Genomic DNA, 26,126 nt, shown 5'->3' with positions numbered 1-26,126 from the left:
CATTTGTTTCATGCCTTTACGACGTTGGATGGATATAGGACCTGGCTGACAGCCTGTGGCTGTGTTGCAATATAGATAATAATGTTTGCTCTATAGCTTGCACAAGCAAACCAAACCCCTCTTCTACATCGTAGTAACTACTTACCTACTGAGTAACATGAAGACAAGCATACATACCACACCCACCCACCACATTCCTGCCCCGCAAAGACAACATCAAGAATGTCACCCATCACCATATATAAACCCCTCTCTTCCCCAGTTTCCTCTCATTTCCCCCTCACCGTCGCCTTCCCTAAGATCGTGGTGCACCATGAAATCCACCACCACCATCCTCTCGGCCCTCCTGGCGCTGGCCATGACCGGGCTGGCCGATAAAACCTGCACCCCGAGTTTCGATTACTGCTCGGACGTGCTCCTTGATTCGAAGGGTGAGTCTTATACTATACCTTATCTCTTTGTGTGTAGTGGGATATTGATGATGGACAGGCTTCTCGCAAGATGATCTTACAGCTGCCCTCCAAGGCACTGGGTACGAGAATGAAGATGTGGGGGATATTCTCTTTCATTGTACGAATCCGGGCCAGATTGGCCATGCCAAGTTGTGTGAGAATGGGTGTCAGGATCCCCCACAGGAGGGGAGTCATGGGTGTGATGGGTAAATGATGATTTACTAGGATTTATTGTGGATTTGATTTAATTGGAGGGGTTCGGTAGTGGTCGAATGAAAAGATGTTTGCAGATGATTTACCGAGTAGTCTATCTTGTCCTATTGTAATGAAGGCGACGCGCAGGCACCAACCGGCGCCAGTTGACGCGCCTGCCGGAATCCCCAGCCATCTTGCCTGGGCCGTCTTTCCTCCCCTCGGATTCCCCCTCGGGTTTGTTTATACCACCGTTGCTGGGTTTGTCGGCGGATATATCGGTGAATCTCACTACGTACTATATTGTACTCCAGTTTGAATACATACATACATTCTCACTTTCAAGGCAAGCTCGATGGCCATCGGCACACCGCATCACACAGAACCCCTCGCTAACGCGCCATAGAATCAACCCCTCCCATTGCGTGCCGCCTGGACCGGCTCACGGCCATGAGCAAAATCCCCCGTACCCCCTGTTGCATATGCCGGGCAAAGAAGCGTGCATGCGACAGGGCCGTGCCTGGTCTGTCTTCCCCTCCACATGGCGACTCCGAGCTAACACCATCCAGTTTGTGGAAGATGCAAGTCCTCCAATCTGCACGGCCAATGCTCCTACCGGCCTGAGGATATGGGTCCCACAAAGTATGTCCATGCATGTCCCTCTCTGGGCTTCAAGAGATCCTCTGACGCCCCACAGGGGAAGGAGAGCCAGAGCATTACCCCCGGCTGCTGGCATGCAGGTTGTTGTGCCTCCTCTTTCGCCGTCGACGATACGCTCCCGGCCACGGGATCATCTTCTGGGTGCTTTTGTTGCGCAACCCCAGCCAAAGCGTCGACGGTTAGAAGTTCCTTCTTCTCAGAATTGTCGCGATCGGGAAGCCACGGTGGATGTCTACTCGGTCTCGTCGGACCAGAGCGACCATCCTGCAACACATCCGACGGGAACTGGCATCAATGCTCACATTGAGCGGCTGAATCGGTTGCAGCACGCCGTGGATGCTCGAACCGGCCGGTTGAAGGAAGAACCCGATGATGACATGTTCCTGTTGCAGGTCCCCGGCGTTCCCAATGGACGTCCGCAATCCAGATCTCGTAGCTCGAGCATTGCCGAGTCCCTGGCCCAATTGCCCTCAGACTTGATGGATAGTCTGATCGCCACCTATCTGGCCCGCGAATACGTCAACTGGCCTATTTTCGACCTGTCCGAATTTCAGGCAGCCTGTGAAAAGGTCGGCGACATGCAAGACCTGTCGACTGGGTCCAGTGGGTTTCACGCCATCCTCATGATGATCATATGTCTCTCCGGTCTAAGACACCACCGCATGGATGGTGCCTATCTGCAGTCGCTTTTCGACCATGCTCAGAGGATGACGGGTAGCCCGGACTGGCAGGGGACACCCTGGATGCGCGTCCAATGCCTCTTCCTCCAATGCCAGTATCTCAATGCGACAGGGAATCCCAGGCAGGCCTGGGCGCTTATCGGCTATACGATTCGTCTCATGCAAGGCCTGGGGCTGCAGTCCAAGACCAGCGGACGGGACGGACGAGAGAGACAGCAGCGCGAACTTGGCCGGAGGCTCTGGCACAGCGCCGTCATCCTGGAGCGCATGCTGTCGTTGCAAATCGGATTACCTCCGCAGGTAGCCAACCCCCTCCAGGTTCTCCTGCCCACCCACCTAGACACGGACTATATTGATAGCGTTTCGGGGGCAACTCCCAGCTATGGTGGGGAGAGACCCTCCATCATCGAGTTTCTTCTCGCCTGCTCCAGGCTATACAGCCATGTGCATGACATCGCCGCATGGGAGGCCGACGCACGAGTACGGCATGGCAGCTGCGCCGCGAAGAAACTGTTGGCACTGGATCTCGCGCCGTTCCTCAAAACCGATGCTCTGTTGTACGACTGGCAGAACTCTCTACCCTTGTTTTTGCGCATCGACAACCCTGCTGCGCTCGCCGACGACCCTATTGTGCGCCGGCAACGTGATCTACTCCGTGCCCGATATTTGTATATCCGTCTCCGACTTTACCGACCCATTTTAATCCTAGGAGTCGCCCTGTCGGCCAGATGCATCTGTCGACCAGATGGCCACCCACACATGACTGAAACCGAGCCTTCATCCGTGGAGACCCCGATGGTGAACTCCGTTGTCCGAGACGCATCGATCAAATGCGCCGTCATCGCCTTGGAGCTAGTGGAACTGATTTGGAAAAACACGGACAACCTGCTCGACGGCGGGCCCGATGATACCCAGCTCATGTCCGGGTCTCCTTACTGGGAGAACGTCGACTTTCTCTATGCGAGTGGCACTGTGATTCTCGCCGCCCGGCTCTGTCCGTTCCTGAAAGGCAACGCGGTGGCCTCGCGGGCCCGGCTGAAAGACTGCCGGACGCGTCTCCTGCGGTTGTTCAATCCATACAACGGATTCAGGGGCCATGGTCACCTGGGAGATCTCATGCAGCTGTGTCGCAGCACCCTCAAGAATATATCTGGCGCTCTGAAGCGGAATGCATCGGGTGATGCGAGCGCGGGCCTCGATGAGGAGATGCGGAGCCGACTGGTTGACCGGACCATGAACACGCCAGCTCGAGGTCGCAAGCGTCGACAGAGCACCACGTTGGAGATGACGGAACGGGCATATTTCGGTTGGATTGAGAGTTTACCGATTGATTTGGTGGATGAGGTTGCATGATACCCTTGTACTTGCCTGATCTCTGATTATGTTTCGGCAGTACCGTTTAGTAGATACCCTATCTCAACCAACTTGATGAAAAGTCCGATGACACATCGACGGGCTATAACACAAACCAATACCAAATGGTCATTGACGAACCATACATCCATACAGCCAAGTAATGTATGTTACCTCTTCCCAGTTGAAGTAAAGATCTACGATGTTATTCTTCTCATTCAGCGAGTAATTATTAGATAATTATTGCATTCAAGGCGACTTGTACTAGGGTTGTCATGACCATCCTGTAACCTTGTTGGTCATGGCATGATCGATACTTATAGATAGAAAAAACCTCCTTAATATAGACATCATATAGTAATAGTATTACTGCATCTCCCCCAACACCTCCACTCTCAACACCCTCTCCATATCATCCAAATACCCCCTAATCATATCCACCTCCTCATACCCATCATTAAAACAATACACCAACCTCAACTGATCCCGAAAAGAAGAAACATGCAACATATTCATTCCCAGCACCGCATCCACCGTGAACGTAAAATCCTTCACCGTGACCACACCCGCCCCCCCCCCATACTCCCGTGATATATACTTCTCCACCACCCCCAAACTACTCACAAACGCATCCGTCGGAACCTTCATCCCCTGCGCCTCTGGAGTCTTCAACATCCTCGCCAACCCCGCATTATACGCACCCACCAGCCCCAACATCCCTCTACTATCATTCCTATAACTCCGATTCAACTCCCCCGCAACCTCCGAGAACCCCACCGGCAACTCCACCCAAAACGGCAAATTCACCAAGTAATTCGCCGCGGCTTTCCCCCGATACCTCTCCGGGAGATCACCCCTCAGATTGAACGTATTGACACTTGCATAGTAGTGCGAGGTGTTCGATGATGGGTCCGCGGCGTGCTTCATCAACACCATAATGTATGCTGCATGCACGGCCGACGTCACGGATATGTTCCGACGCTTGCACCCACGCACAATAGCATGTGTGAGATCGGGCGAGAATCGATGCTCGATGTGTTGGCATTTACCCGGGGCCACGGTCCCGGCTTTAGAGACCATTCCGAGACCCGGGAGATGGGAGACGTAGTGCAGGGCCATGGCGGTGGCAAGATTTGTTTCTTCTTGGGTGGGAGGGTCGTTGTTGTTTAGGGCTGATTGGATAGGGATGGCGAGGTGATGATGTTCGTCCCCAAAGGGAATCTCGGGGTGGGGGTGGGGGTGGAGGAGGGCATGGAAGAATTTATCCCACCAGATGAGGGCGCCTATGCCGTCGATGGCGGAGTGATGGGCTCGGAGGACGAGGTCGGAGGTCTTGGGAAGGTAGTAGAGTTTGGCCTGGTCGTGGTCGAGGAGGGGACCGTTGCGTTGGAGGTCGTCTGCGTCGGTGATGTCGGTGATGATGATGAAGGTGGTATCGAGCCATTCTTGGAGGGCGGTTGGGGTGGTGGGGGTCTCGTAGATTTTGGTTTCTTTGTCGATGGTGGTGACTAGGTCGGGTTCTTCGAAACGCATTTGTTTCCAGGCGTGTTTGAGGGCGGATTCGATGTTGGGGAGGTGGATGTCTAGGGTTATTTTGGTGAAGAAGACGTATTGCTGGTTGGTGGGTGAAAGGGTTAGGGAGAGGTTGGCGTAGAGGACGAGGAATTCTTCGAAGCCGGTGAGAGGGCGTTCCCATCGGGTGGGGGAGACTTGGGACCAGGACATTGTTGGGAGGGAGGTTGGCTGAGATGATGGATTGGAGTTGGGAGATGCGTATGATTATGCAGTGATATAACTAGTACTTGCTAAGTTGGGTCGAAACAGGGAGGGCCAGGTTATACTAAGATTGGTCCAATCCGAGTGTGTCTTGGTATGCTTACACGGGCACTAGTACACGAACTTGCCAATGAGAAGACTGGAATGGAGCGATCAGGCGGCAACCTGGTGCAGTTCATCCTTATTGGAGTATTGGAATCGATGGCAATGATATACTAAGGTAATAGCCTAGTAGTTGCTAGATTGCGGTAAGCTGATAATAATTTCTTAATTCTATGTAGCTGGCTCACATAACAACAACCAATAACCCCCTTTGATGCTCGACTCATCAAAACCAATGAGGGTGAGCAGATCATACTCAAAGGATGACATCCAATATTCAATCGAATTGATAATGAAGAGCGGACCCTTTCATCCACAGTAACTGTCGTTGGAACCACTCATTCAAAAATATACTCATCTTCCACAGATCCCTCCAGCCAAGTCTTCAATTCCTCAAAAGCATAAAGATCATTGCTATCCAATGCAGTCTGAACCTTCGGGTCATGCCAATGAGGAGTCCTCCAGACCGGGGGGTAACATAGCGACGTTTTCTCTTCGCGAATGTGAGTGAAACCAACAATCACAGGATTTTCCTGTTCATCAAACATAATAGTCGAAGGGTTGATGTTATTATGCACCAGTCCGAGTTTATGGAGATGCTGGATTCCCTCCCAAATTCCCTCCAAACTCCTTTTGACGGCATCATCAACCCGTTTCCGATCACTCGCCCGGAACTCCTCCTTACTCAACCCCTCTGGGTTCACCTTTTGCATCAGCGTCTTCGCATACCTCTTGAAACACAATCCCGAGAGATGACCACCCTGTTCCTGATATCCATAGTAAAAGGCGATGTTGGGGTGTGGATCCTTCTGAAGGATCTTGCAAACTTGGTACTCGTGATGGAGTCGGTCCTCTAGACTGGATCCTTCGTTGAAATATTTGGGATTGGGTGTTTTGATATAGAGCCCGCTATTGAGTGGGGAGTTCAGGTGGAGTTCCTGCAGGTTGGAGAGTTGGGTTGGGTGTTGAGGGAGATTGTCGATGTCTTTCCATCTTCCGTTGTATAATCTGCCATCTTCCTTGACGATGTAGTCGATGTAGTCGACTTGCCATCGGCCATAACTCAACTTATTGGTTGGGTCTGTTTGACAAATCTCCATGTTGGCGTTGAGGAACACGGAAACGGGTAATGTGAAATGCGAGGTGCAGGACTAGGGTCGACGAACCTGAAAGAGTGGATATGCTGAATTACGGATTAGCTAGCTACCGGGTTCGAGCAGCTTTATATAGGCGAAGAAGAGTATGACTGATTGAATATTCGTAGGATGATTCCTACACGGGGGAAGTGAGATGCTATAAGACATGACATTCTCCATACAAGAGCATGTATCTTCAGAGAATTTCATTAGTTTAGGTACTCAATCATATGTCGAGACACTAGACTAGCCAAGAAGGACAATATCAAGGATGAAAGGATCTTAGTAGGTGGCATCCGGTGGGAGATGCAGGAGGTGACAAAGGGAGACGACAGAGAAAAAGGACAATTATGTCAATAACTCTCCCATGGCCCATGTCCAAGCATCGGGACCTGCATCGATTGTTACGCAACCATACGGCAACTTCCATGTTACAATCTCAAGTATCCTACCAGGTATAGAGTCTTGTCGATACAATAAACCAGATGAACCTGTCTACGTGATAATACTCCATAGCGGCCCGTGTCCCGCGACCAATTGACCCGCCTCGGGTGATTCTTGCTACGAGCTCTTTCTCCCTCTGCACTTATTCCCCTGCAGAGTATTCTTCTTTCTCAGTTCCTCCTACATACCCATATACAGATCTACGCACACAAGCCCTCTTTACTGAGTCGAGTCAAGACAATTGATGCTGTACAGATGCAGATCGCCAAGGCGTCGGGACTAACGTCCTCTTTATCGGACCCTGGGACCTGGGAAACAACATCGGCCGTCCAGTTCTGGACCCTTTCACGATGATATGAGATGGCCCGCCGACTTCCTGTCGATGCCTTGGAGACGCCAAGGGACCAAGACAATTCCCACATAGGCCATTGAGTATGGTTCAGGTGTTCTAAATCGCCCATATGTGTGTTATGGATATGTACAATGGTGTAGGCAGCTACTGCTTCTCCACCTGGTCGATCAGGGTCTCCATCTCCTGTTCCGTCCACCGATGGAACAGCTTTTTCGGATCGGACAACGACGAATCTGCCTGGACAGATTGCACGTGCAGAACAGGCACGTCGAAATCGTAGACATCCTTCCAGGCCTTGTTTCTCGGGAGCTGAACATCAAGCTCGGAGTAGTCGAAAGGGCGACGCTTGTGCAGCTGAGTGACGGTGTGTTTGGCGGTGTCGCAGAGACCACAGTTTGCGCGAGTGAAGAGGGTGACGCGGGCAGCAGACAGACGGATGGCGGTGGGAAACATGGTGATCAGCATCCACTATTATTATTGTAGTTGCAACGCTGAACTGGAGACTGGAGAGAGGATGGAAGAAGAGCGGAGAACAACGAAGCAGCGGCGGGAAGAATGGAACCTTCGAGCTTCCCCGACTAAGCCCGTTTGGGCCGAACCTCACGGCGGTTCTTCGACCTTCGATGCGACGATTGACCTTTGCCCCGCGACTGAGTCAAGACTGTATCTATCCGCTGGTGAATTCTCACACTCACCGGTCTCCGTCTACCCGTCTCTACCTTTCACCGTTTCCACCGTTCAACCAGGATGGCTTCCAAGTGTGTCCACAAGGGCTGCGGGAAGGAATTCACCGACGCCGAGGAGCCCTGCGTCTATCATCCTGGCCCGCCGGTGTTCCACGAAGGACAGAAAGGTAAAGCCCAAGGACCTTGGGGTTGATCGACCAGCCTCGTTTCTCTACATCTGTCTCTGTCATCTATACACACGATTGCATCACCGCCCACCCCTCCGAGACTAACACCCCACCCAGGATGGAAATGCTGCAAATCGCGCGTCCTCACCTTCGATGAATTCCTCGCTATCCCGCCCTGCACAACGGGCAAACACTCCATCGTCGACGATACCCCCGTTGAATTGAAACCCAAGCCCGTCGCAGAAGAACCTGCCGCACCTGCACCCGCTGTCGAGAGCGCCGTCCCTCGCCCCGCCATCTCCCCGGCCATTCCCCCTCCTTCGAATGCGCCGACCCCCGTCCCCGAAGAACCTGAGTCCGATGACCCGGATGTTGAGATCGCTGCGAACGCGACCTGTCGTCGCAAGGGTTGCAACACGGGCTACGATGCGACCATACCTCGTGAGCAGGAGAAGTGCGTCCACCACCCCGGACAGCCCATCTTCCACGAGGGCAGCAAGGGCTGGTCATGCTGCAAGAAGCGGGTGCTGGAGTTTGACGAGTTCCTGAAGATCCAGGGCTGTACGGAAAAGACGAAGCATTTGTTTGTTGGAAAGGGGAAGCCACCGGGCGAGGAGAAGGTGGAAACGGTTCGGTGCGTTGTTCATACATGACTGCTGGTGACTGCATACTGATTGACTGGTTGGTATCTAGGAACGATTTCTACCAGACGCCCTCCTCCGTGAACGTGTCGCTTTACCTGAAAAAGATCAACAAAGAGACAGCCAAGGTCGAGTTCGCGGCTACGTCGATCGGGCTGGACCTCCCTACGACGGATAACAAGCGGTACAAGGATACCTATCAACTGTTTGCGCCGATTGATCCCGAGAAGTCGCAGTTCCGGGTGCTGGGGACAAAATTGGAGTTGACGCTGGTGAAGGCGGATGGAACGAGCTGGCCGGTGCTGCGCAGCGATGATAAGTGGTCGGGCGAGAGAATCCAGATTGGCAAGGCTGGACGAGTGTGATAGATACTATATACTATAAAGTATTTTCGTTGAGTACTCCGTTGGAGTAGCATGATAATGAATGACCACATTTTGCAGTACTCCGTAGTCTTATCTTATCCGGCGGCGACAGTACGAGTAGAAGGGCTTATCGGTAGATACTACTACAGAGTAAATAGACAGGGTCCCATACTCCATGTCACGGATAGGACAAAGCCGCGACCGTACATGGATCCAAACCACACCCCAACAACCAACCAGCCCAGCGACCATCGCCAAACCATACATAAACCTCATCCACAAAATCCAGATGAGATTACATACAGCAAAGCCAAATCAACCAAGCCCCACCAAAACTCTACACCAATCTCTCAATGCCACATAAAACACCAAGACCGGTTTTTTTTTTTTTAAAAAAAAAGAAAATGTATGTATGTACCGCCTCCTCCACAGCTCCAGCGCATGGGGATTTTATCTTTTCAGAAAAAACTCCCTAGCGAAGCCATAACATGAGAAAAAAAGGAAGACGTGGTTGTTGCCCGAAAGCGCAAACCTGTTCTCCAAGGCTGGGAACGGAAGGAAACCCATAGAGAAAATAATCCCACACAAGATAACCCTCAGCGAGCCGTACTTGACGGAGCCCCGGTAAGATTTACATTTTAACATAAGGTAAAAGTAAACCGCTACTGATGATGAAGAAAGGAAAAAAAAAAAGAAGGGGGAAGGGATGGGAAGGGGGGGTTTATGTAGGGCGGTGTGGGTGGGGGGCTGGGCTAGGGTGGTTGACGAGGTGGGAAGGGGGAGGGTTAGGGTTGGGGAAGGTCAGGTGAGCAGGGTGATGGTGGGAATCACATGTAAATTTGGTTGTGTTGAGGGTGGGGTGGGGCTGATTGGGTTACGTATCGATTTGTGTATTGAGATAAGGATGGGTGGGTGTATGTGGTGGTATTGGGTATGTTTGGTATTGTGTGGGACGGGTACTTTATGTGGACAAGTTAGTATTCGTAAGGTCTTTGCATTCCGGAAGACTAGGACAAGTGCCTGTTTAGCATCAGATATTCCGGCTGGTCTCATGTCAGCTGCGCTGGAACTATCTAAAGCTATAGTACTCGCTAATATCAGGCATCAGGTTATTCCATGGCTGGCACGCGTGGCGCTGGTGTTGCATGGCTGACATTTTTGCCCTACCTGTCTTAGCGCCAGGCTATCAACAGGCTTCCGATCTATGCATTCATGTCATTGCTTGGAGTTATGCTTCTTATTTCCGTCATCGGAGGTAACCGCTATCACCAGATCCCAACCCCAGCCCTTCGGTTGATGAATGGCAAAGTCGCTGTAATACGAAAGCATGTCATTGATGGGGATGGAGTGTAAGATGAGGTATAAAAAGGATGCTGCCCCAGGACAAACATCTTGTTCTGCCATCCCTCGAGTTCTTCTTCCATATTGATAGCATCACAATGGCATTTGACGTTGCCACTATTAAAAGCCGCGCCACCCAAGGCGCCTTCTTCAAGCGCCAGCTCTTCGGTGAACCGCCTGTCGTTTCACCAACAGACGTTGACCTCTCGGGCAAAACCGCCATAGTCACAGGGTCCAACACCGGGCTTGGCTTCGAGTGCAGCAAGCAACTCCTGGACCTGGGGCTGAGCAGACTCATCATCGCCGTGCGTAGTGAGGCTAAAGGCGAAGAAGCCAAGAAAGAGCTTCTTGCAGGGAGACGCAGTGGGAAAGCCATCATCGAGGTCTGGAAGCTGGATCTCTCGCGCTATGATTCTGTGCTGGCGTTTGTAGAACGCACCAAGTCTCTCGACCGCCTGGATATTGTTGTGAACAACGCGGGGGTTTCGAAGAGAATATTCGAGATCATTAAAAGTACAGGCCACGAGGAGACGGTCCAGGTTAATCACCTCTCCAATGCTCTTCTCACCATCCTGTTGATCCCAGTCCTCAAAGAGAAGAACTCGCCTGAACACCCCGGCCATCTGACTGTGGTGTCATCGGATACGCCTGCCTGGGCCAAGTTCAAGGAAAAAAATTTCACGCCTCTCATGTCAGCATTTGATAAACGCGAAAACTTCGACGACCAGGATCGTTATCCTACATCCAAGCTGCTCGGGCAACTGTTTCTGAGAGAACTCGCAAAGCGCGTGCCACCGTCAGTGGTTGTCATCAACGCACCCAATCCAGGCCTATGCAAGTCTGGTCTTGTCCGAGAGTTCAGGGGCACTCTCGTGGGATACATCTTTAGTATCATGGAATTGATCCTCGCTCGGAAGCCTTCTGTTGGAGCCCGCGCACTCACGGATGCTGCGGTGAAACATGGTGCAGAGTCCCATGGACAGTATATTGAAGACGGAAAACTGGCGCCGTAGGTCTGCCTCAGATGGTCCCAAGAAGTCACTAACTGTTCTTAGAATGGCTCCTTTTGTGTATACGCCTGAGGGCGAGAAGATTGCTCGGACTCTATGGCAGGAGACGATGAATGAACTTGCATTTGCGCGAGTTGCGGATATCCTCCGAGAGTTGAGCACGTAGCTGGGTGATGCCAGCTGCGATCACAGTTACTTAACTCGAACTGCATTTTGTTTTAATGTCGTTGTCCAGTCGTTCCTCTTCCGAAACTTCCTACCCATTTAGTATATAATGTCGAACGAGCAGAACGAAGACGCATGTTCATACTGCCGGTATAGAGGTTTGTATCATACCGATCGATACATAGTCAGATCGGTATAACCCGTACCCGGTAATGACAGGTCAAATGCGAGTACCCCTGGCGACCCCTGATACCACCTGTCCGACTCTCAAGGTGATCAGGATCACCTCGACACCCTAGTTGTACTGTTGTAGAACTGCCGAAAGGGAATCAGATGTTGGAAGCTGGTCTCATGCCCATGCCTCAATGGGTGGAGGGCCTGGCGTCATCTCACAGATGCGAGGCAGTGGTTGGCTGCGGTGGAATCGTCAAAAGGCGGAAAAGGAGGGGCGTTCAGGGCCCGCCGCCGCCTTCCAATCAGGGCGTCGCAGGCACGAGACCAGCGGCGACATCTTCTCCTCCTTGTCTCCTGTCCTCTTCATCTTCGTCATTCTTCCTGCGCTTCGTGGTTGAGAGTCTCAATTGCCGGCCAATTTGTACTCGCAGCCTTCCCTTGCCAGACGGCTCACGGACCAGGCAGAAAGCCACATCTTCTAGCCCGGCTATTGATAGGTACGTGGGTACCCTTGCTCTATAGGCATGTGCCCATGCCTTATCATACCAATAACAACTGGTGGCCATATGTGTGGCTGACCTTTGCGTGGAACAGTTCTGGAACGGTTAGACCCTTGTCGACTGTCGCATACTGATCGACCGCCGCTTTTTTCTTCCTTCCCTTCTCCCCCTTTGTTTCAACCACAACCGCCACGATGCACGCCGAAAACCTCGAGCCCTTTCGCTACATCCCCCTATCATACAACCATGCCGACTCCCACGCCTCTGCGCTACGGCTCATCCTGACACTCAACCCGCACTGGGAGGGACGGGACAACAAGATCGAATTCGTACGGTTCACGGATGGTATCACCAACACTGTGTGTTTCTTGCCACAACTCGTCGCTGATGTCCGCTGCAAGAGGCAGGCACCGCCAAACTATGAGGCTAACATGGCTCCAGCTTCTAAAAATCATCAATCGCAAGCCCGGCTTGACCGAGGAGCAGATAGATCATGAGGCTGTACTGATGAGAGCGTACGGTAACCACACAGAGATCCTCATAGACCGCGAAAGTATGCCACCCAGGGTTACTGCGATACCCTCTCTCTGCCCATTGCGACCACATGCTGAGTAGATGTCTCTATCTATAGGAGAAACGAGCTCCCACGCTCTCCTTGCAAGCCATGGCTTAGCCCCTCCTCTTCTGGCCCGCTTCAACAATGGTCTCCTATACCGCTTCATCCGGGGCCGCCCAGCCAGCCATGAGGACTTGGTAACGCCTTTTGTCTGGCGTGGTGTGGCCAGGAGACTTGCGCAGTGGCATGCAGTGCTGCCCATTAAGGGACCGGTCGCTCCCACCAAGCCAGTCGAGGACGTGCCCTTGATGCAACAAGTAGACATGGACACGACAGACTGCCGGAGAGTGAAGCAGGAGGAGGACATCTCGATGATCACGCCCAAGCAGCCGGACCCGAGTATGTGGAGCGTTCTCCAGCGATGGATCCTGGCGCTCCCCACGACCACAGAGGAGCAGCGCAAACGGAGACTCGGTCTGCAGAAGGAGCTTGAGCAGGTCGTTAGCGAACTAGATGATGAAAAGGGTCTCGGTGAAGGCGGGGTACGTAGCGCTAATCCCTTTCGTACAAACCACCAATTAACCTCACCAGTTGGTATTCTCTCACTGTGATCTTCTCTGCGCCAATGTCATCGTGTTGCCCGAAAGCGCCGACTCGGACGAGGCCACCGTCAACTTCATTGACTATGAATATGCCACTCCCTCGCCTGCCGCCTTCGACATTGTCAACCACTTTGCCGAATGGGGTGGCTATGACTGCGACTACAACATGCTACCTACCCGATCTGTGCGGCGCGAATTCCTGACCGAATACGTCCGGAGCTACAGCCACCACAAGGGAATCCCAGAGTCTTCTCAGGGGGAAATTGTGGATCGTCTCTACGAGGATGTCGATCGGTTCCGCGGCATTCCCGGATTATACTGGTATTCCCTTCTCCGTTCCCTTTCTAGGAGATACATGGCTAATGCAAACAGGGGTGTCTGGTCACTCATCCAAGCCCAAATCTCACAAATCGACTTCGACTATGCATCCTACGCCGAGGTCCGTCTCGGAGAATACTACGCCTGGCGTCGGGAGATGGACGGCTCGCGGGCACAAGCCAGTGAAGAGATGCCTCTCCGGGAGCGACGTTGGGCTCAGGAAGCGTAGCTTGGCTGCATCTCATCCTGCCCGCAGTTGCTCCACTACCGCCACAAAAGTGTATATACCTTGGATTTGCAAGCGATGATCGTTCCAGCGACAGCATGATTGGAGTCTGGCCATCAGTCAGGGTTCAACAAATATCTTTGTTGATGCGTGTGTGCGGAGTGGTAGCCAGCAGGCCAGTATGAATTAGAGCATAGGTACAGGGATGCAGATGAAAGAATGTGCTTATTTCGACCACATTGGTCTTTGATACATGGCTATCCCGATTCATGTCTATAGTTACAGTTAGTTAGTTATTGATTGATAGATAATGTAATCAACTTTGTGTTTATGCTCCAGGTCGAGACAATACCCGTGGTCAGTAATTAGATGCGATTGACATACACGCACTGACATGTTCAACCAGTTCACATGACCCAAGTTTAAATCTCAAAAACACCATACTAACAACCAGCTCAAAACAATACAGAAACAGCCCAGTTCCATCCTATACCAAGATGCGAACTCGACCTCCCTAAGTCGCTATGTAACAAAGAGCGCCCAGGGCAAAGCTAATCAATCTCCTGATACTGATACTGATACTACTTATCACAGAGATACCAATACCCGCCCCCACTCCATTCGGATTGCAGTTGATTTCATGTAGGAGACTACATACGTTGTGGGTTTTGCGGTAAGTCGTCGTAACCGGTTTCGTGTTCAGGGGTGGAGTGGAGATTGAAGTCTCATGCCTAGATTATTGTGACTGCTCATAGTATTGGAGTAATTTAATCTAGGTGCTTCTTTTACTTGGGGGGAGGCAGGGGATGGTAGGATGCAGGAGCAGATGGAGTCAGTAAGAATCATTGGGAAGCCTTAGTTTCCAAGTTAACAATGCCTCTGGTAACATAGGTATAGTGACCACTGGACCTCCTCCAACCTATGGCTGTTCTGACCATTATGGTTCTGTGATTAACGACAACGGTACTACAACGGTACGACAACAGTACAACCATTGCACTCCAACCTGTCCTGTGAGCAAGGTGAGAACACCCACTACTTACCTATCCTCCCTCCCCATGGGTTAGGATGACCAGAATGAGATTGATATTGTGATGTTGATAGATCACCAATCATCAATCTCCGATCACCGATCACCCTCGTACAGATTCGGAGAAATATCTGCGCTTTGCTTTACTTTGACGGAAATTACCAAATTACTGTATAGCCAATAGATAGGACCTTTGCGGGCATGCCCACAATACAGCCTTGGTTGTGCCAAGTTACCCGGTGGACAGAATGACAACACCACCCCAGTATAGATAGGTAGGTAGCTTGGCCAGTAATAGTATCACAGATTCACCTCTACCTTCCCAGTATGTGGTCTAGATCACTCGATTGCTTTCCTTGATGACCTTTCCCCCTTTTTTCTTGAACCCATGTGAACCACTTTGGTTGTGTCAGTCTCCTGAATTAGATTATCCTGCATTATGAAGTTCCATTACCTCCTCCCCTCGTACTGTTTGGGGGTTGCACTGATTGCGCTATTTTCACATAGGTGTGGTGACAGTTAGCCTGACTGAATGACTGTAGGTAGCCTCTGTCTGACAGTTCCTGGACCGGAAGCGTTCACTTGCTTAAGGTTTGGTGGCAGTGGCAGTGCTGTGCAGTGCAGTGCTATATTGTTGATCTCTGTATAACCCCCTGGCTTGATGGCCCAACGGCCCCGCTTCCCGGTGGGACAAGGAAGTGCAATTGGACTTCCCCGGCTCCTGTCAAGCCTACTAGTAACTAGATAAGCCTTAGTTATCTACCTGCTGGGGGACATACCATACCATACCATATAGTAGGCAGGCAGACTTCTATATGTGTATGTCCTGCAACAGAGAGCCTTAGCCCCCAGACGACCAAATTTGCATGCCTGACATTGGGCATCAACATTCGGTGGGTGACCTGTGTGCAACGGTCTTGAACTTTAACAAGGTGGGATTGGGTAGTAGTAGTAGTAGTATGTAGATAGATACTACTAGTATGGAAGTAAGTTGAAGCCACTGGCTGACCAATCATGCGGAAAACCCAATGATAGGCTCACAGCTCGGCGTGGTACTACTTAGTAGAAAACCCCCAACAGAGAATAATTCAGTACTACGCAAGCTAGGCAGCCATTCTAGGTAAGTACTAGTTGACTGCCCCTCTCACTGCTCCAGACTTAGTACTTATCTCTTCCATCCTTCATCACCGTTACGACAGAACGAAGGATTCCGAATTCATCCCTCTCTTCTTTGCCTCTTTGCATACTTGCCTTTTCGCAAACTTGCCTCTCCACAAACTTGCCTCTCCACAAACTTGCCTTTTCACAAACGCTGTCATGGCCCTCACCCGCAAGTCTTACACCGTTGGGATCGTTTGCCCCAAGATTGTTGAGATGATTCCCATCGTGGCATTCCTGGACAAACAACACCCTCCCCTCCCCTCCCATTGTTCGACGTACCAGGATGCTTATACCTTTGGCTGCATTGGTAACCACAATGTGATTGTGGCGGTTCTTCCTGAAACCGGCAATATCAAGGCCGCAAGCGCCGTCGCCCGGCTTAAGAAGGAGTTCAACTCAATCGAGATCGGTATCGTGGTGGGAGTTGCCGGTGGGATCCCGGACACCGATCAGTTCGATATTCGACTAGGCGATGTGGTGGTGGGGAAGGCAACGGGGACAAATTATGCGGCCATTCTGTTTGATCAGGGCAAACAACATCCGGACAAGTTTGAGCAGACTGGGCTGTTGAGCAACCCCCCCGAGTTTCTCATGACCCACATCGAAGCCCTACGCCTCAAGCACGAAAGGCAGGGAGATCTTGTCGAAAATGTCCAACAAGCTCGGACCCAACTGCAACTATCGGGGACAAGAGTACGATAAGCTTTTCGAAGAGGATTGTGTCCACCAAGGTCATCCTGACTGCAAGACCTGTCCTCCAGACAAGCTCGTCAACCGAGCTTATCCGAGACAGAATCCACCGAATCCACCGAACTCGCCCAAAGTACATTTTGGGCCGATTGGTTCCCCGAGCGCACTCATCAGGGACGCCACCACGAGGGAAGAGTTGAGAAGGAAGCTGGGGGTGATAGCTGTTGAGATGGAAGCCGCTGGGTCAGCGGGTCAGTTGCCATGCCTTGTAGTCCGGGGAATCTGCGACTACGCAGATTCCCACAAGAACAAGAGGTGGCAACCGTATGCGGCCGCAACCGCTGCAGCATATGTGGGGGAGCTCCTCTTGTCGTTTGAACCCAGCCAGGCTCATGAGGAAGGGGATTCTATGTCTCGCAATGACAACAGGCTAGTGAGCGCAGGCATGGTGTCAAGCGCGGTGGTGGGCAAGTACCAGACATTCAATGGGGGGTTTCATATGAAGTAGGCCTAGTACTATCGGGGAGAGATTTGAAAGCGCACTGATTGATATTTGCAAGTAATCATGTCGCGGCGTCTCGTATGTTACCTATAGCACTTTAAGTGAGATTGCTTTAGTTGCTTATCAACCCAATTCCAGAGACAATCCCACCAAATTTCCATAGGATTCTCGACCAGGCCAACTCTGAATTTCTCAATACACTGCCTGAAACAGATTGGTGTAGCTTCACGCAACACGCATCAATGGATGATCTTGCTGATATTGATGTCCGGATTCACGAAGCGCACAATGCAAAAGGCGCCGCCCTACCCAGCCTCTTGAGGATAGAATTATTTCGGAAATCTTTAGACCAGCTATCCTCCACTATTGAGACTTCCCTTCAGGTCACGCCAATGGATCTGAGATTGCCTTGGGTATGTGTCTGTTCCATCAAGCCGAGGATCGATTCTTTCGGTCGAGCTGTTTGTTGTCAGAAGTTAATGCTGATATCTGAGATCCAGAGATCACTGATACTCATTCTCATGGTCTGTACTTGGTCCTTCACTGAGCCATAGCTAGCATCACTGACGAGGGCTCACTCTTTGCTGCACATAGAGATCAAAAGATCACAAGCCAGGGTTTGACCGCATAGCAACAGCCACCAAACAGATCGGCGATACTTTGTCCGAGTTTGTCAACTCCCAGGAGCCGATTAAGATCGATAATCTCACTAAGCATGTCCTCCTTCTGTTATATATGGATGTGCTGGACTTCTGCGCCACTGTCCTCCAATTCCTCGAGTTCAAGGGTAAGTGATGGAAAAAGGGTCGGTGTGGTCTTCTCTGCTTCTGACGCCTAGTCTGCAGGGTGGCATAATTTCCTGGACACACTCTGGCCAAAATACGCGGACCGGATCAGTGCCATCCAAAGGAATATCAAACACCACTTGAGGTTGCTCATTGGAGGTGTAGAGCAGAAACAAATCACTGAAGCCTATAATTCACATGGCCAAACCCTTGCCGAATTCGACGGAGACCAGGATAAACGGCTGAAAAAGCTGTTCGACTCGGCCATGGAGGCCCTGAACCCACCATTATACTATGCCGATCTGGAACGATTGAAGGCGAAGAGAGTGGTAGGAGGAGGACAGTGGTTTCTTTACAACTGGGAGTTTCAGAGATGGTCAAACCCGGACGATTTGTCAAGCCGATTGTTATGGCTGGATGGCATCCCTGGGGCTGGTAAGTATCTACTTCTATACACATTAATTATCCTGGAAAAAGACTCCGTGCTCAGCCCGAGGGTTAATAGGGAAAACCTTTCTGGTCTCGACCGTTGTCGAGCGACTCCTTTCGACCCACGCAACCAATGTTGTCTTCGCCTTCCTCAGCTATAACGCCAACGGCCAATCGACATCGACCATCTCAATCCTACACTCCTTCCTGATCCAATACCTTCGTGCGAGCAAGAACAAGGACCTGCAAGCAATACTGGGCCACGTCTGTGAGAACCATTGCCAAGAGTTCAACCTTTCCGTGGATTACGTTGGCAGGTTATTGAGGAACATCCTCGCCGATCAGTCCATACACGTAATAGTCGATGGACTGGACGAAATCTCCGAAGCGGAGAGATCCACCCTAATCCCCCAGCTGCTCCAGCTCCATGGTTCTTGCCAACGTCTCAAACTGCTTATTAGTAGCAGGCGCGAGGCCGACATCCAGCGGGCTCTGTCCAAGGCTGCGGTAATCCACCCCCAATTCAATAACCACCAGGATATAACGGCGTATGTAGAGGCTCGGACGGACAAATGGCTACTGACTCTCCACATCGAGAGCTATGTCGCGTCCCAGCTTCGGGATATTCTCACGCTCATAGCAGTAAAGGCTCATGGTACGTGTACCTCATTCCTGGGGGGTTCCCAGCACGCTAACAGTCTACTCCCCGCAGGCATGTTCATATATGCACGTCTGGTCATGGACAGTATTGAGTCTCTCAGCAATGTTGACCAGGTGCGGTATGAAGCTAGTCGCCTTCCCAACGGACTAGATGAAGTGTTTGTGCTCTGCAAACCAATGTGGTTTTTGATCTTCCTAATACTGATCGACAATTAGATATGGTCGTATAGTGGCGAGAATCCAGAACGAGTTGAGAGAACCGCAGAAGTCCGAGGCGACGTTCATGCTTGAGTGGATTGCATGTTCACATTCCCCGTTAACCCTAAAAGAACTGCAATTTGCGGCATCCCTCTCTGGTGGCTATGACCCTACACAAGGCTGTCGAGAGTTATTCGCAGATGCCTTGCGTCTATGCGGCCCGATTATCGAAGTCATAGATGGCCGGGTCTATCTTGTACACCTCTCTGCCAAAGAGTAAGTCACAGCTTTTGTTCTTACATGCTATGCTAAGTATGGACGTAGCTACCTGCTTAACCCACAAAGTGCAAGTCATCGGTCACCTTCCAAGACATATACAAACATAAGCACTGCCTGTCTTCGATATCTCTCCTCGGAATGCTTCAACCCGAACCTATCTTCAGCACGACTCGAGGAACACGTTCTTTCGGGGGCATATGTACTTTTCAACTACGTAGCCGGGCAGTGACTGGAACATGTAAAGCAATGCGCCAAGGAAACCGCTGGGCCCGAACGTCCCAGCTTGGTGAATGAGGTGAGATTGTTCCTCGAGAAGCGCGCGAGATCTGTTTCAATAATCAACGAGAAAGAGATCGAAAGCTTCCTGTGGACACGAGGAGGTGTTAGAGAGAGCCAGTCTGGTATTGGTGGGATACTGGCAGCGACTGAAACGTTCTTGAAAAGGCGAGTACGGGAGCTATGCTTGGGTGAAGGTAAGATCTACGCCGCCGTCGTGGCCATACTGTTGCTAAATGTATATGGGGTGTTTTCCTAGGTGCATCGTGGCAAACCGACCCCCTTACCATATCCACCGAGGAACTACGCATCCAAGAACGTTACGAGTCCATGCTTTGCCCAACAATGGATTACTGGGAAAACTGCAAATGTAAGAGACTGAAAGGAATATACGGAGAGCGGCTGTTCAAATGCAACCGCCCTGGATGTTATTTCTTCCACCGGGGATTCACAAGCAACCAAGCGAGACTTCAACACGACCGGAGTCATACCCGGCCATTCAAATGCACTGACCCGGCATGTGATTATGCAGAGATAGGGTTTCGGGAAGAATCGAGCCTCAAGAAGCACTTGCAAACCTTCCACGACGAGAGTCCTCCTTCTATCCAGTCTCGTCCCCAAGGCGCAGCTAGTCAAGAAAGCGAGATGTGGGAACTCGCTCTGGTTGATGCAGTCAACCATAATCTGATCCCCATGATCCACCAAAACTGGAGAGATGTTCCAGGTCTTCTGGGCAAGCTCCTTCATTCAGCCATCAAAAGTTCCACCACGCACATGGCAACGCTTGAGTTTCTCCTGAGAGCATGCAAAAATGTGAACAACGTTGATGGATCCTCCCTACTGAGTTACGCTGTACAATCAAATAATGTAGAAGCCGCACGGCTTCTGCTGAAACGGAAGGCAAAGATATATGACTCCATTCGGGGTTCAAGAAAGAGTGATTTGGAGATTGCCATTTCCAACCAATCTCCCGAGATGATCGAGCTTTTAGTGGCATGGGAGGCTCGGAAGTTTTCGGGAGGGTTTCAGCGTCTTATTCCCTCCAACGAGAAAGCAACTGCCGAGGATACCTCTATAAGGTGCTTACGCAGTCTCGGTCCTCTTATCAAGCGCGGGAAAGAGCTTGATCGCTGCTTTTTGAAAAATGCAGAGAAAGCCTGCTCTATTAAGATCGCGGAGATTCTTATGAAAAAGGGAGCCCATTGCGATACCAGCTTCTGGTGTAAGAGTTCAGAAAATCCCCTTTATCTTGCAGCGGGCAATGATACAGAAAAGGCGGCCAAGCTCATGCGGTTTTTGCTGAAACACGGGTTTGATCCTACCAACAAGGACGAAGATGATGTGCCAATTGAGAGTCGACCTGGACCAAGAAACCTTAAATCTTGGCTTAAAAAGTCATGGTACGAGTTAATAGTAGAAGAACAACCGTGGCGGCTAGTCATGGATAGCCACCTACGTTCTGTCCTGGATCCTGAATCCGAAGCCTATCTAGATATCATGAAATGGGACCGAGGTTCAACCTCATAATGAAGAAAATAAAAGCCTCATGCACTTGTCGTATCTTCCAAAAACTGTCCCGGACAATTAATCAGCTTTGCTAGGTAAATTTCATTGTGGGCTACTCTTGAACACCAACCTGGCTCAAAACCCCTGTCATAGAGACAACTTCCCCAGACGCACTCCCGTCAATGGCCTGCCTGATGACTGATGATTTATGCAATTGCATCCTAACAATATACTAGATGAGATATAGATTAGTTAGAGCAAAAGTTCCCTCATCATAGCAGGAAAGGGTGATTGACTTCTTCTATAGAGTTTCGAACGATGTAGCGCGTGACAATCACACCACGTTCTTGACCCATTCTGTGAACACGATCAATGGCTTGTTCCTCCTCCATTGGACTCCACAAGAGCTCCATTAGATGAACGCGAGACGCAAATGTCAGATCGATCCTGATAAATAAAAACCTTTTTGTCAGTAAGGGTGGGGGTTAAACACCAATGGAAAATGTCGAGTTTACTTACCCTACACCACAGCACCCGACAGACGCAAGAAGGATGCAGGACTCAGCACTATCACGAAGTATCTCGATGGATTTATTTCGCTGAGCTGGCTTGATTGTCCCGTCGATTTGTTCATATTTGAAATGGTTGTTCTTCAATGCCTGCGCTACCAAATCCAGCATTTGCTTCCAGGATGAAAATATGACGCTGCGGGGGAACTGTCAGTCTCTCACTCTTTTTTTTTTTGCTTGATTGTTGGATTTGTGGCGTGTATATGAATGGATGGGGTCGGATTCATGTCTGTCACAGATAGGACGGGGGGCTGATGGCTACTACCTTTTCTGTCCTGTTTCATGGTCGCGCCTCAAATTCTCAAGCAAGGCTCGCACCTTGGATGATGGCCTATCGCCCATGATTACGTCGTTTGCACAGACTTCGTAGTCCATGTTTTCTGGTTGCTCTGGCCCATTATCGGGAACTGAGCCCCCTTCATGAATGACATCCTCCATGCTGTCTGGTAGCTCGAGACGACCTTCTCCCTGTTTTGAAGATAAGCACTTGGAACAAAGGCGATCCTCACGATAAGGTATATCACTTGGGTCTCTCTCGACCTGCTTTCCCATCGGAGCTTGACAATTATCACACGTTCCTGACCCCCCAATCAAGGTGCTTGTGAGCCTTAGATTATCCTCGACGTGATCACGGAATATTTCCACCATTTGAGGCGGTAACAGACCGAGTCCGTGGTTGCAGAAATGGCGTAGTCTCAGAATTGTTTGGAAGGCACACGTAGACTTTGTATTACTGCCTGAGGTTGAAGAGAACGCGTAGAAAATTGTCGAGAACTTCTTTTTGAGTATTTCATACCCTCTTCGTTCTTCCTGCGTAAGCTCCACTTGGTGGAGTATGTCCTGTCGACGACCTAGCTGCAACTCCCCTTGGACCATTGCCTTTGTACGTCGCATGGAAATTGACCGTGCTAAGGCTCGTAGGTTGTCCATTCCTTGCTTCTTACCTTCTTTCAACGGGGACAGGATGTATTCATCAAAGATTGACGTAGTATCGAATGGATACACTTGTAGAAACTTTCAGTAGTGCAGCAAAGGTCTTAACTCCATTGAAGATGGGGGTGCCAGTCAGGCACCAGCGATGACGGGCCTTTAAAAGTAGTGCAGACTGATGGCACTTCGAGTCGTTCCGGATTATATGTGCTTAGGGTGAATAGTATCAGGGCAATTGAGTATAAATAGAAACACATACACACACACACACCTTCATCAAGAACAATTCTGTGCCACTCCATGTCATGAAGCACACTTCCCCTTTGAGCAGTTTGCCCTTGCAATTGCTCCGATCTCATAGTCTCGTAGGTTGTCAGAACAATGTCGTAGTCTTTGAGATTTGAGACGGGTTTTCGCTTCGCGCCATGATGTACATGCCACTTGATGGTTCCCGGGTTTAGGTGTCTAGATACCATGTGTGAGAGCTGTCACTCAGTCAGGATTTTCCCCTGTACCTTTTGATCTCGGTCTCCCAGGTCGAAAGTACTTCAGAACATTACTGATTGCGACCAAGCTTGTATTATTATTGAATAGGTTACCTACGTGACAGTTGGGTTACGACCAATGTCGACTGGCCTTTATCATACTGATCAAGGGAGGTTGCTATAAGCGCCAATGTTGTCAATGTTTTGCCTAAACCCATGTCCTTTGCAATTCAATTGCAAACGCTCATTTGTCAGCTAATGTTCCTCTAGATAGTATATATAGGTATGCGTTCTAAGTGCTACGTCTACCTACATCTGCCAACAGACCCCCTAAGCAAAGGGGTGGTTTGGTATCTGTAGTGTGCTTGGTGATGTTGTTTCTGTAGCTGACAACGCAAAGCGCCCGATGTCAGTACGTGTAGCATAATAGCCTAAATGGTACACGTACCTCACTCGGCCGTCATGTTGATGATGAACGTTCCAAAGGCTACCAAACTGACATCCTTGAAGGATTCCTTTCTCCTTTTCCATCATCATAGACAGGCCTTCGAGTTGGTGCCTAAGCTATCTTAGAAACCCACCCCATCTCAGAACACTGTGAATACCTACTGTTTCAGTCGGGTACACAGCCTCAGGCTCTTTGGAGGTGGCGAGCAAACCTCAGTACTCGGTACAGAGTCGAACACTTTTTCAATCTCGTCCTTACGAGGAGCATGTGTGTCTCGAGGATTCGAGTCTTTGGTCGGACGCTGTCTTGGAGGGACGTACATATAGCTCGGAAGCACACGACCGGTCAGGTTGTAATCATTCCGGAAGGTACCGTCCCGGTCGTAACGGGTCCCATAGATGGATACAAGTGGGTTGAAGTAGGGCAATGAGTCGTCGTAGTAACGTGGGGGTTGTAGCATTAGATCCAAAGGATCAAACACTTCACAGACCAAGTCACCATCCTTTAAGAATCCATACACTGTGATGTACACCCGATTCATGCCTGTCGGTAGATACTCCATGAGATCGCCCTCCCGTATATTCATCGGAACAACCGCCTTGAAGCTTAGGGACAGATTTCCGGAGAGTCTGTTGAGCTTTCCCCCTGTTTCTTCCTGGAGCAGCCCTGCATATCTTGTGTTTCCTTGATCAGTCAACATGACACAACAGCCCTCCAGGCGGACAGTGAGGGCAAGGTAGTCCCTCGTCTTAGCTTCCTCCAAGAGGGGGCGTTGGATATAGGAACCGGTCCAGATCTAATTGATGCCTTCAAATTAGTCTCGAATTGTATTCTATAAGGAATAGACGACGTATATCTCCAAAGCAGATTTCATACTGTGCCGCATCAGAAGATGGGCCCATCCCATCATTCACCTGAAGATCTAAAGTAAACCGTTATTAAGGCACCTGTGGTCTGTAAATACGCGTGTACCTATCTGAGACTGAGGCCATGGCAGTGAATTCTTGGAACCCAAAGTACCTTGTCCTGGACACTCGGCCCTGGCGATTGAGGTTCTGTTCCACTGTAGGCGTACGAAGCAGTGAGGGGTTGGAATCTCGATGAGATACGAAATGGTTGACGAGCTTTTGATGGAATACAGCCAAAGTGAGACGAGAAGTTGAATAGATGGGAATTTTTGGAAGAGGAAGCAAGTAGACTCCAACCATCCTTATATATTGGGGTAAAAACGTGACTGGGATCACCTGATTCCGCAGGAGTATTCCTAGTAAATAAGAGAACAGTCGAAGCCATAGGGAGATACCGTTCGATTAATGCTAGGTATAATCGTGTCTCATGGCTGAATGCAATCTAATACAATCTAACTTTGGATCTTCTCGGCTTAGTTAATACTTTAATTGGGGAAAACGTCGAGTACAGACAAAGAAAGAGGGTTTCATTCAGTATGGTCGCCATTGTTGGGCGTATCTCGAGGATAGGAAGATCTCCAACATCTCTTTGTCTTCATCGCCCAGGCATGAATCATTACCTAAATCACCCTGTTTTGTAGGAGTATGCCTAAAAAGGGTAGGAATATCCCAGAGTATGGAGGTCGAGACCACTTTTTTAATTCCTGGATCGTCGCCTGTCGAGGTTGATCAATAAAATTGTATGCGCTCATTACTTTTCAGGCTCCCACCATTGGCAAGTTCCAGCCACTTGATGTGGCTGAGACATGCGGGCTACTACGTAGTACGCAGTGCGTAGATAGTCCTTTGATCCCTGCAACTATTGCAGCGCTTAGGCCTTTAGCAAGGACCTGCATCACCTTTCGGAAAATAATGGCGGCGAAGCAATGCTGGAGTCCGCAAGCAACCAATGTCTGCCATTGGTGCTGGCGACCTCGGGCGTTAAATACCTACCTGCGATGGGTACCTCTTTAGCGCTCAGTTGGACTGTGATATACATGATGGGCGGCGAATGGAGGGGCTTGTGATTGATCGCCGGCCCCTCGTGTCACGGGCGAGTCAGCTGCAATGCACCAATCCCCGCCCACCAGGTCAAGTCCTCCTCCCAGAAACCTCCCCCGCGCCAGCTGAGAGCGTCTCAGCGCACGAATGATTCGGGTCATTCGTATGCCCCCAGCACAAGGCTGACCGGCGACAACATGCTCCATCGATCTACGCGCCCTCTATTTAGAGGCGCCCAGGCCTCCCTCGTTCTACCCCTTCTGCTCTTTCTTTCATCCACGCATTGAACCACCGGGTCATTTCATCTGCGGCTTTCTACCTCCACTCTATT

The 26,126-nt window shown here is 50.5% G+C and overlaps 11 protein-coding genes across 11 annotated transcripts; 6 read left to right on the top strand and 5 right to left on the bottom strand.

The window, feature by feature from the left end:
* The first annotated feature begins 301 nt into the window (after nucleotides 1-301).
* On the top strand, nucleotides 302-720 carry BO94DRAFT_539103 (uncharacterized protein). Its single transcript, XM_025612629.1, has 2 exons — nucleotides 302-431; nucleotides 490-720. The coding sequence occupies exons 1-2, from the start codon at nucleotides 314-316 to the stop codon at nucleotides 660-662; spliced, it is 291 nt and encodes a 96-aa protein (XP_025463489.1). The 5' UTR covers nucleotides 302-313; the 3' UTR covers nucleotides 663-720.
* A 163-nt stretch (nucleotides 721-883) lies between these two features.
* Nucleotides 884-3,440, top strand: BO94DRAFT_525264 (transcription factor domain-containing protein). The gene is made up of 3 exons (XM_025610305.1): nucleotides 884-990; nucleotides 1,051-1,167; nucleotides 1,214-3,440. The coding sequence occupies exon 3, from the start codon at nucleotides 1,289-1,291 to the stop codon at nucleotides 3,335-3,337; it is 2,049 nt and encodes a 682-aa protein (XP_025463488.1). The 5' UTR covers nucleotides 884-990; nucleotides 1,051-1,167; nucleotides 1,214-1,288; the 3' UTR covers nucleotides 3,338-3,440.
* A 263-nt stretch (nucleotides 3,441-3,703) lies between these two features.
* Nucleotides 3,704-5,122, bottom strand: BO94DRAFT_525261 (uncharacterized protein; the record flags this gene model as incomplete). The annotated part of the gene is made up of 1 exon (XM_025610304.1): nucleotides 3,704-5,122. The coding sequence occupies exon 1, from the start codon at nucleotides 5,060-5,062 to the stop codon at nucleotides 3,704-3,706; it is 1,359 nt and encodes a 452-aa protein (XP_025463487.1). The 5' UTR covers nucleotides 5,063-5,122.
* Nucleotides 5,123-5,465: 343 nt separating this feature from the next.
* Nucleotides 5,466-6,315, bottom strand: BO94DRAFT_525258 (uncharacterized protein; the record flags this gene model as incomplete). Its single annotated transcript, XM_025610303.1, has 1 exon — nucleotides 5,466-6,315. The coding sequence occupies one exon, from the start codon at nucleotides 6,313-6,315 to the stop codon at nucleotides 5,554-5,556; it is 762 nt and encodes a 253-aa protein (XP_025463486.1). The 3' UTR covers nucleotides 5,466-5,553.
* Nucleotides 6,316-7,291: 976 nt separating this feature from the next.
* On the bottom strand, nucleotides 7,292-7,600 carry BO94DRAFT_475443 (uncharacterized protein; the record flags this gene model as incomplete). Its single annotated transcript, XM_025608567.1, has 1 exon — nucleotides 7,292-7,600. One exon carries the CDS (start codon nucleotides 7,598-7,600, stop codon nucleotides 7,292-7,294), a length of 309 nt encoding a protein of 102 aa, XP_025463485.1.
* A 294-nt stretch (nucleotides 7,601-7,894) lies between these two features.
* BO94DRAFT_500844 (cysteine and histidine-rich domain-containing protein) lies at nucleotides 7,895-9,092 on the top strand (the record flags this gene model as incomplete). Its single annotated transcript, XM_025609419.1, has 3 exons — nucleotides 7,895-8,000; nucleotides 8,118-8,634; nucleotides 8,694-9,092. 3 exons carry the CDS (start codon nucleotides 7,895-7,897, stop codon nucleotides 9,004-9,006), a joined length of 936 nt encoding a protein of 311 aa, XP_025463484.1. The 3' UTR covers nucleotides 9,007-9,092.
* Nucleotides 9,093-9,413: 321 nt separating this feature from the next.
* Nucleotides 9,414-9,710, bottom strand: BO94DRAFT_243942 (uncharacterized protein). Its single transcript, XM_025606388.1, has one exon. The coding sequence runs from the start codon at nucleotides 9,649-9,651 to the stop codon at nucleotides 9,457-9,459; it is 195 nt and encodes a 64-aa protein (XP_025463483.1). The 5' UTR covers nucleotides 9,652-9,710; the 3' UTR covers nucleotides 9,414-9,456.
* A 334-nt stretch (nucleotides 9,711-10,044) lies between these two features.
* BO94DRAFT_539101 (retinol dehydrogenase 12) lies at nucleotides 10,045-11,587 on the top strand. The gene has a single exon (XM_025612628.1). The coding sequence runs from the start codon at nucleotides 10,446-10,448 to the stop codon at nucleotides 11,358-11,360; it is 915 nt and encodes a 304-aa protein (XP_025463482.1). The 5' UTR covers nucleotides 10,045-10,445; the 3' UTR covers nucleotides 11,361-11,587.
* A 476-nt stretch (nucleotides 11,588-12,063) lies between these two features.
* Nucleotides 12,064-14,232, top strand: BO94DRAFT_539100 (putative ethanolamine kinase). Its single transcript, XM_025612627.1, has 6 exons — nucleotides 12,064-12,193; nucleotides 12,291-12,555; nucleotides 12,638-12,749; nucleotides 12,828-13,294; nucleotides 13,344-13,675; nucleotides 13,727-14,232. Exons 2-6 carry the CDS (start codon nucleotides 12,391-12,393, stop codon nucleotides 13,899-13,901), a joined length of 1,251 nt encoding a protein of 416 aa, XP_025463481.1. The 5' UTR covers nucleotides 12,064-12,193; nucleotides 12,291-12,390; the 3' UTR covers nucleotides 13,902-14,232.
* A 2,013-nt stretch (nucleotides 14,233-16,245) lies between these two features.
* Nucleotides 16,246-17,395, top strand: BO94DRAFT_569008 (5'-methylthioadenosine/S-adenosylhomocysteine nucleosidase family protein; the record flags this gene model as incomplete). The annotated part of the gene is made up of 3 exons (XM_025614711.1): nucleotides 16,246-16,782; nucleotides 16,805-17,131; nucleotides 17,209-17,395. 3 exons carry the CDS (start codon nucleotides 16,246-16,248, stop codon nucleotides 17,323-17,325), a joined length of 981 nt encoding a protein of 326 aa, XP_025463480.1. The 3' UTR covers nucleotides 17,326-17,395.
* Nucleotides 17,396-21,369: 3,974 nt separating this feature from the next.
* On the bottom strand, nucleotides 21,370-24,853 carry BO94DRAFT_578409 (DEAD/DEAH box helicase). The gene is made up of 12 exons (XM_025615214.1): nucleotides 24,819-24,853; nucleotides 24,008-24,768; nucleotides 23,847-23,957; nucleotides 23,712-23,784; nucleotides 23,517-23,619; nucleotides 23,429-23,459; nucleotides 23,185-23,378; nucleotides 22,249-22,987; nucleotides 21,934-22,119; nucleotides 21,711-21,861; nucleotides 21,545-21,646; nucleotides 21,370-21,479 (listed from the first exon to the last, which is right to left on the bottom strand). Exons 2-12 carry the CDS (start codon nucleotides 24,544-24,546, stop codon nucleotides 21,453-21,455), a joined length of 2,256 nt encoding a protein of 751 aa, XP_025463479.1. The 5' UTR covers nucleotides 24,547-24,768; nucleotides 24,819-24,853; the 3' UTR covers nucleotides 21,370-21,452.
* Nucleotides 24,854-26,126: the final 1,273 nt, after the last annotated feature.

The sequence above is a fragment of the Aspergillus sclerotioniger genome, assembly GCF_003184525.1.
Source record: "Aspergillus sclerotioniger CBS 115572 chromosome Unknown BO94scaffold_32, whole genome shotgun sequence".
NCBI classification, from domain to species: Eukaryota; Fungi; Ascomycota; class Eurotiomycetes; order Eurotiales; family Aspergillaceae; genus Aspergillus; species Aspergillus sclerotioniger.
Note: the sequence above shows the minus strand (reverse complement) of the source record. Positions and strands in the feature narration are given on the sequence as shown.

Bases quoted from the DNA above. Each gene is read 5' to 3' on its own strand.
- BO94DRAFT_539100 (XM_025612627.1), top strand. From the start codon at position 12,391: ATGCACGCCGAAAACCTCGAGCCCTTTCGCTACATCCCCCTATCATAC. The intron at 12,556-12,637 runs GTGTGTTTCTTG...ACATGGCTCCAG, and splicing joins CGGATGGTATCACCAACACT to CTTCTAAAAATCATCAATCG. The intron at 13,676-13,726 runs GTATTCCCTTCT...TAATGCAAACAG, and splicing joins GGCATTCCCGGATTATACTG to GGGTGTCTGGTCACTCATCC.
- BO94DRAFT_539101 (XM_025612628.1), top strand. From the start codon at position 10,446: ATGGCATTTGACGTTGCCACTATTAAAAGCCGCGCCACCCAAGGCGCC.
- BO94DRAFT_243942 (XM_025606388.1), bottom strand. From the start codon at position 9,651: ATGTTAAAATGTAAATCTTACCGGGGCTCCGTCAAGTACGGCTCGCTG.
- BO94DRAFT_539103 (XM_025612629.1), top strand. From the start codon at position 314: ATGAAATCCACCACCACCATCCTCTCGGCCCTCCTGGCGCTGGCCATG. The intron at 432-489 runs GTGAGTCTTATA...GATGATGGACAG, and splicing joins CGTGCTCCTTGATTCGAAGG to GCTTCTCGCAAGATGATCTT.
- BO94DRAFT_525264 (XM_025610305.1), top strand. From the start codon at position 1,289: ATGTCCATGCATGTCCCTCTCTGGGCTTCAAGAGATCCTCTGACGCCC.
- BO94DRAFT_578409 (XM_025615214.1), bottom strand. From the start codon at position 24,546: ATGTTGACTGATCAAGGAAACACAAGATATGCAGGGCTGCTCCAGGAA. The intron at 23,785-23,846 runs GTACGTGTACCA...TTGCGTTGTCAG, and splicing joins CAACATGACGGCCGAGTGAG to CTACAGAAACAACATCACCA. The intron at 22,988-23,184 runs GTGTGTGTGTGT...AGTTTCTACAAG, and splicing joins CAGAATTGTTCTTGATGAAG to TGTATCCATTCGATACTACG.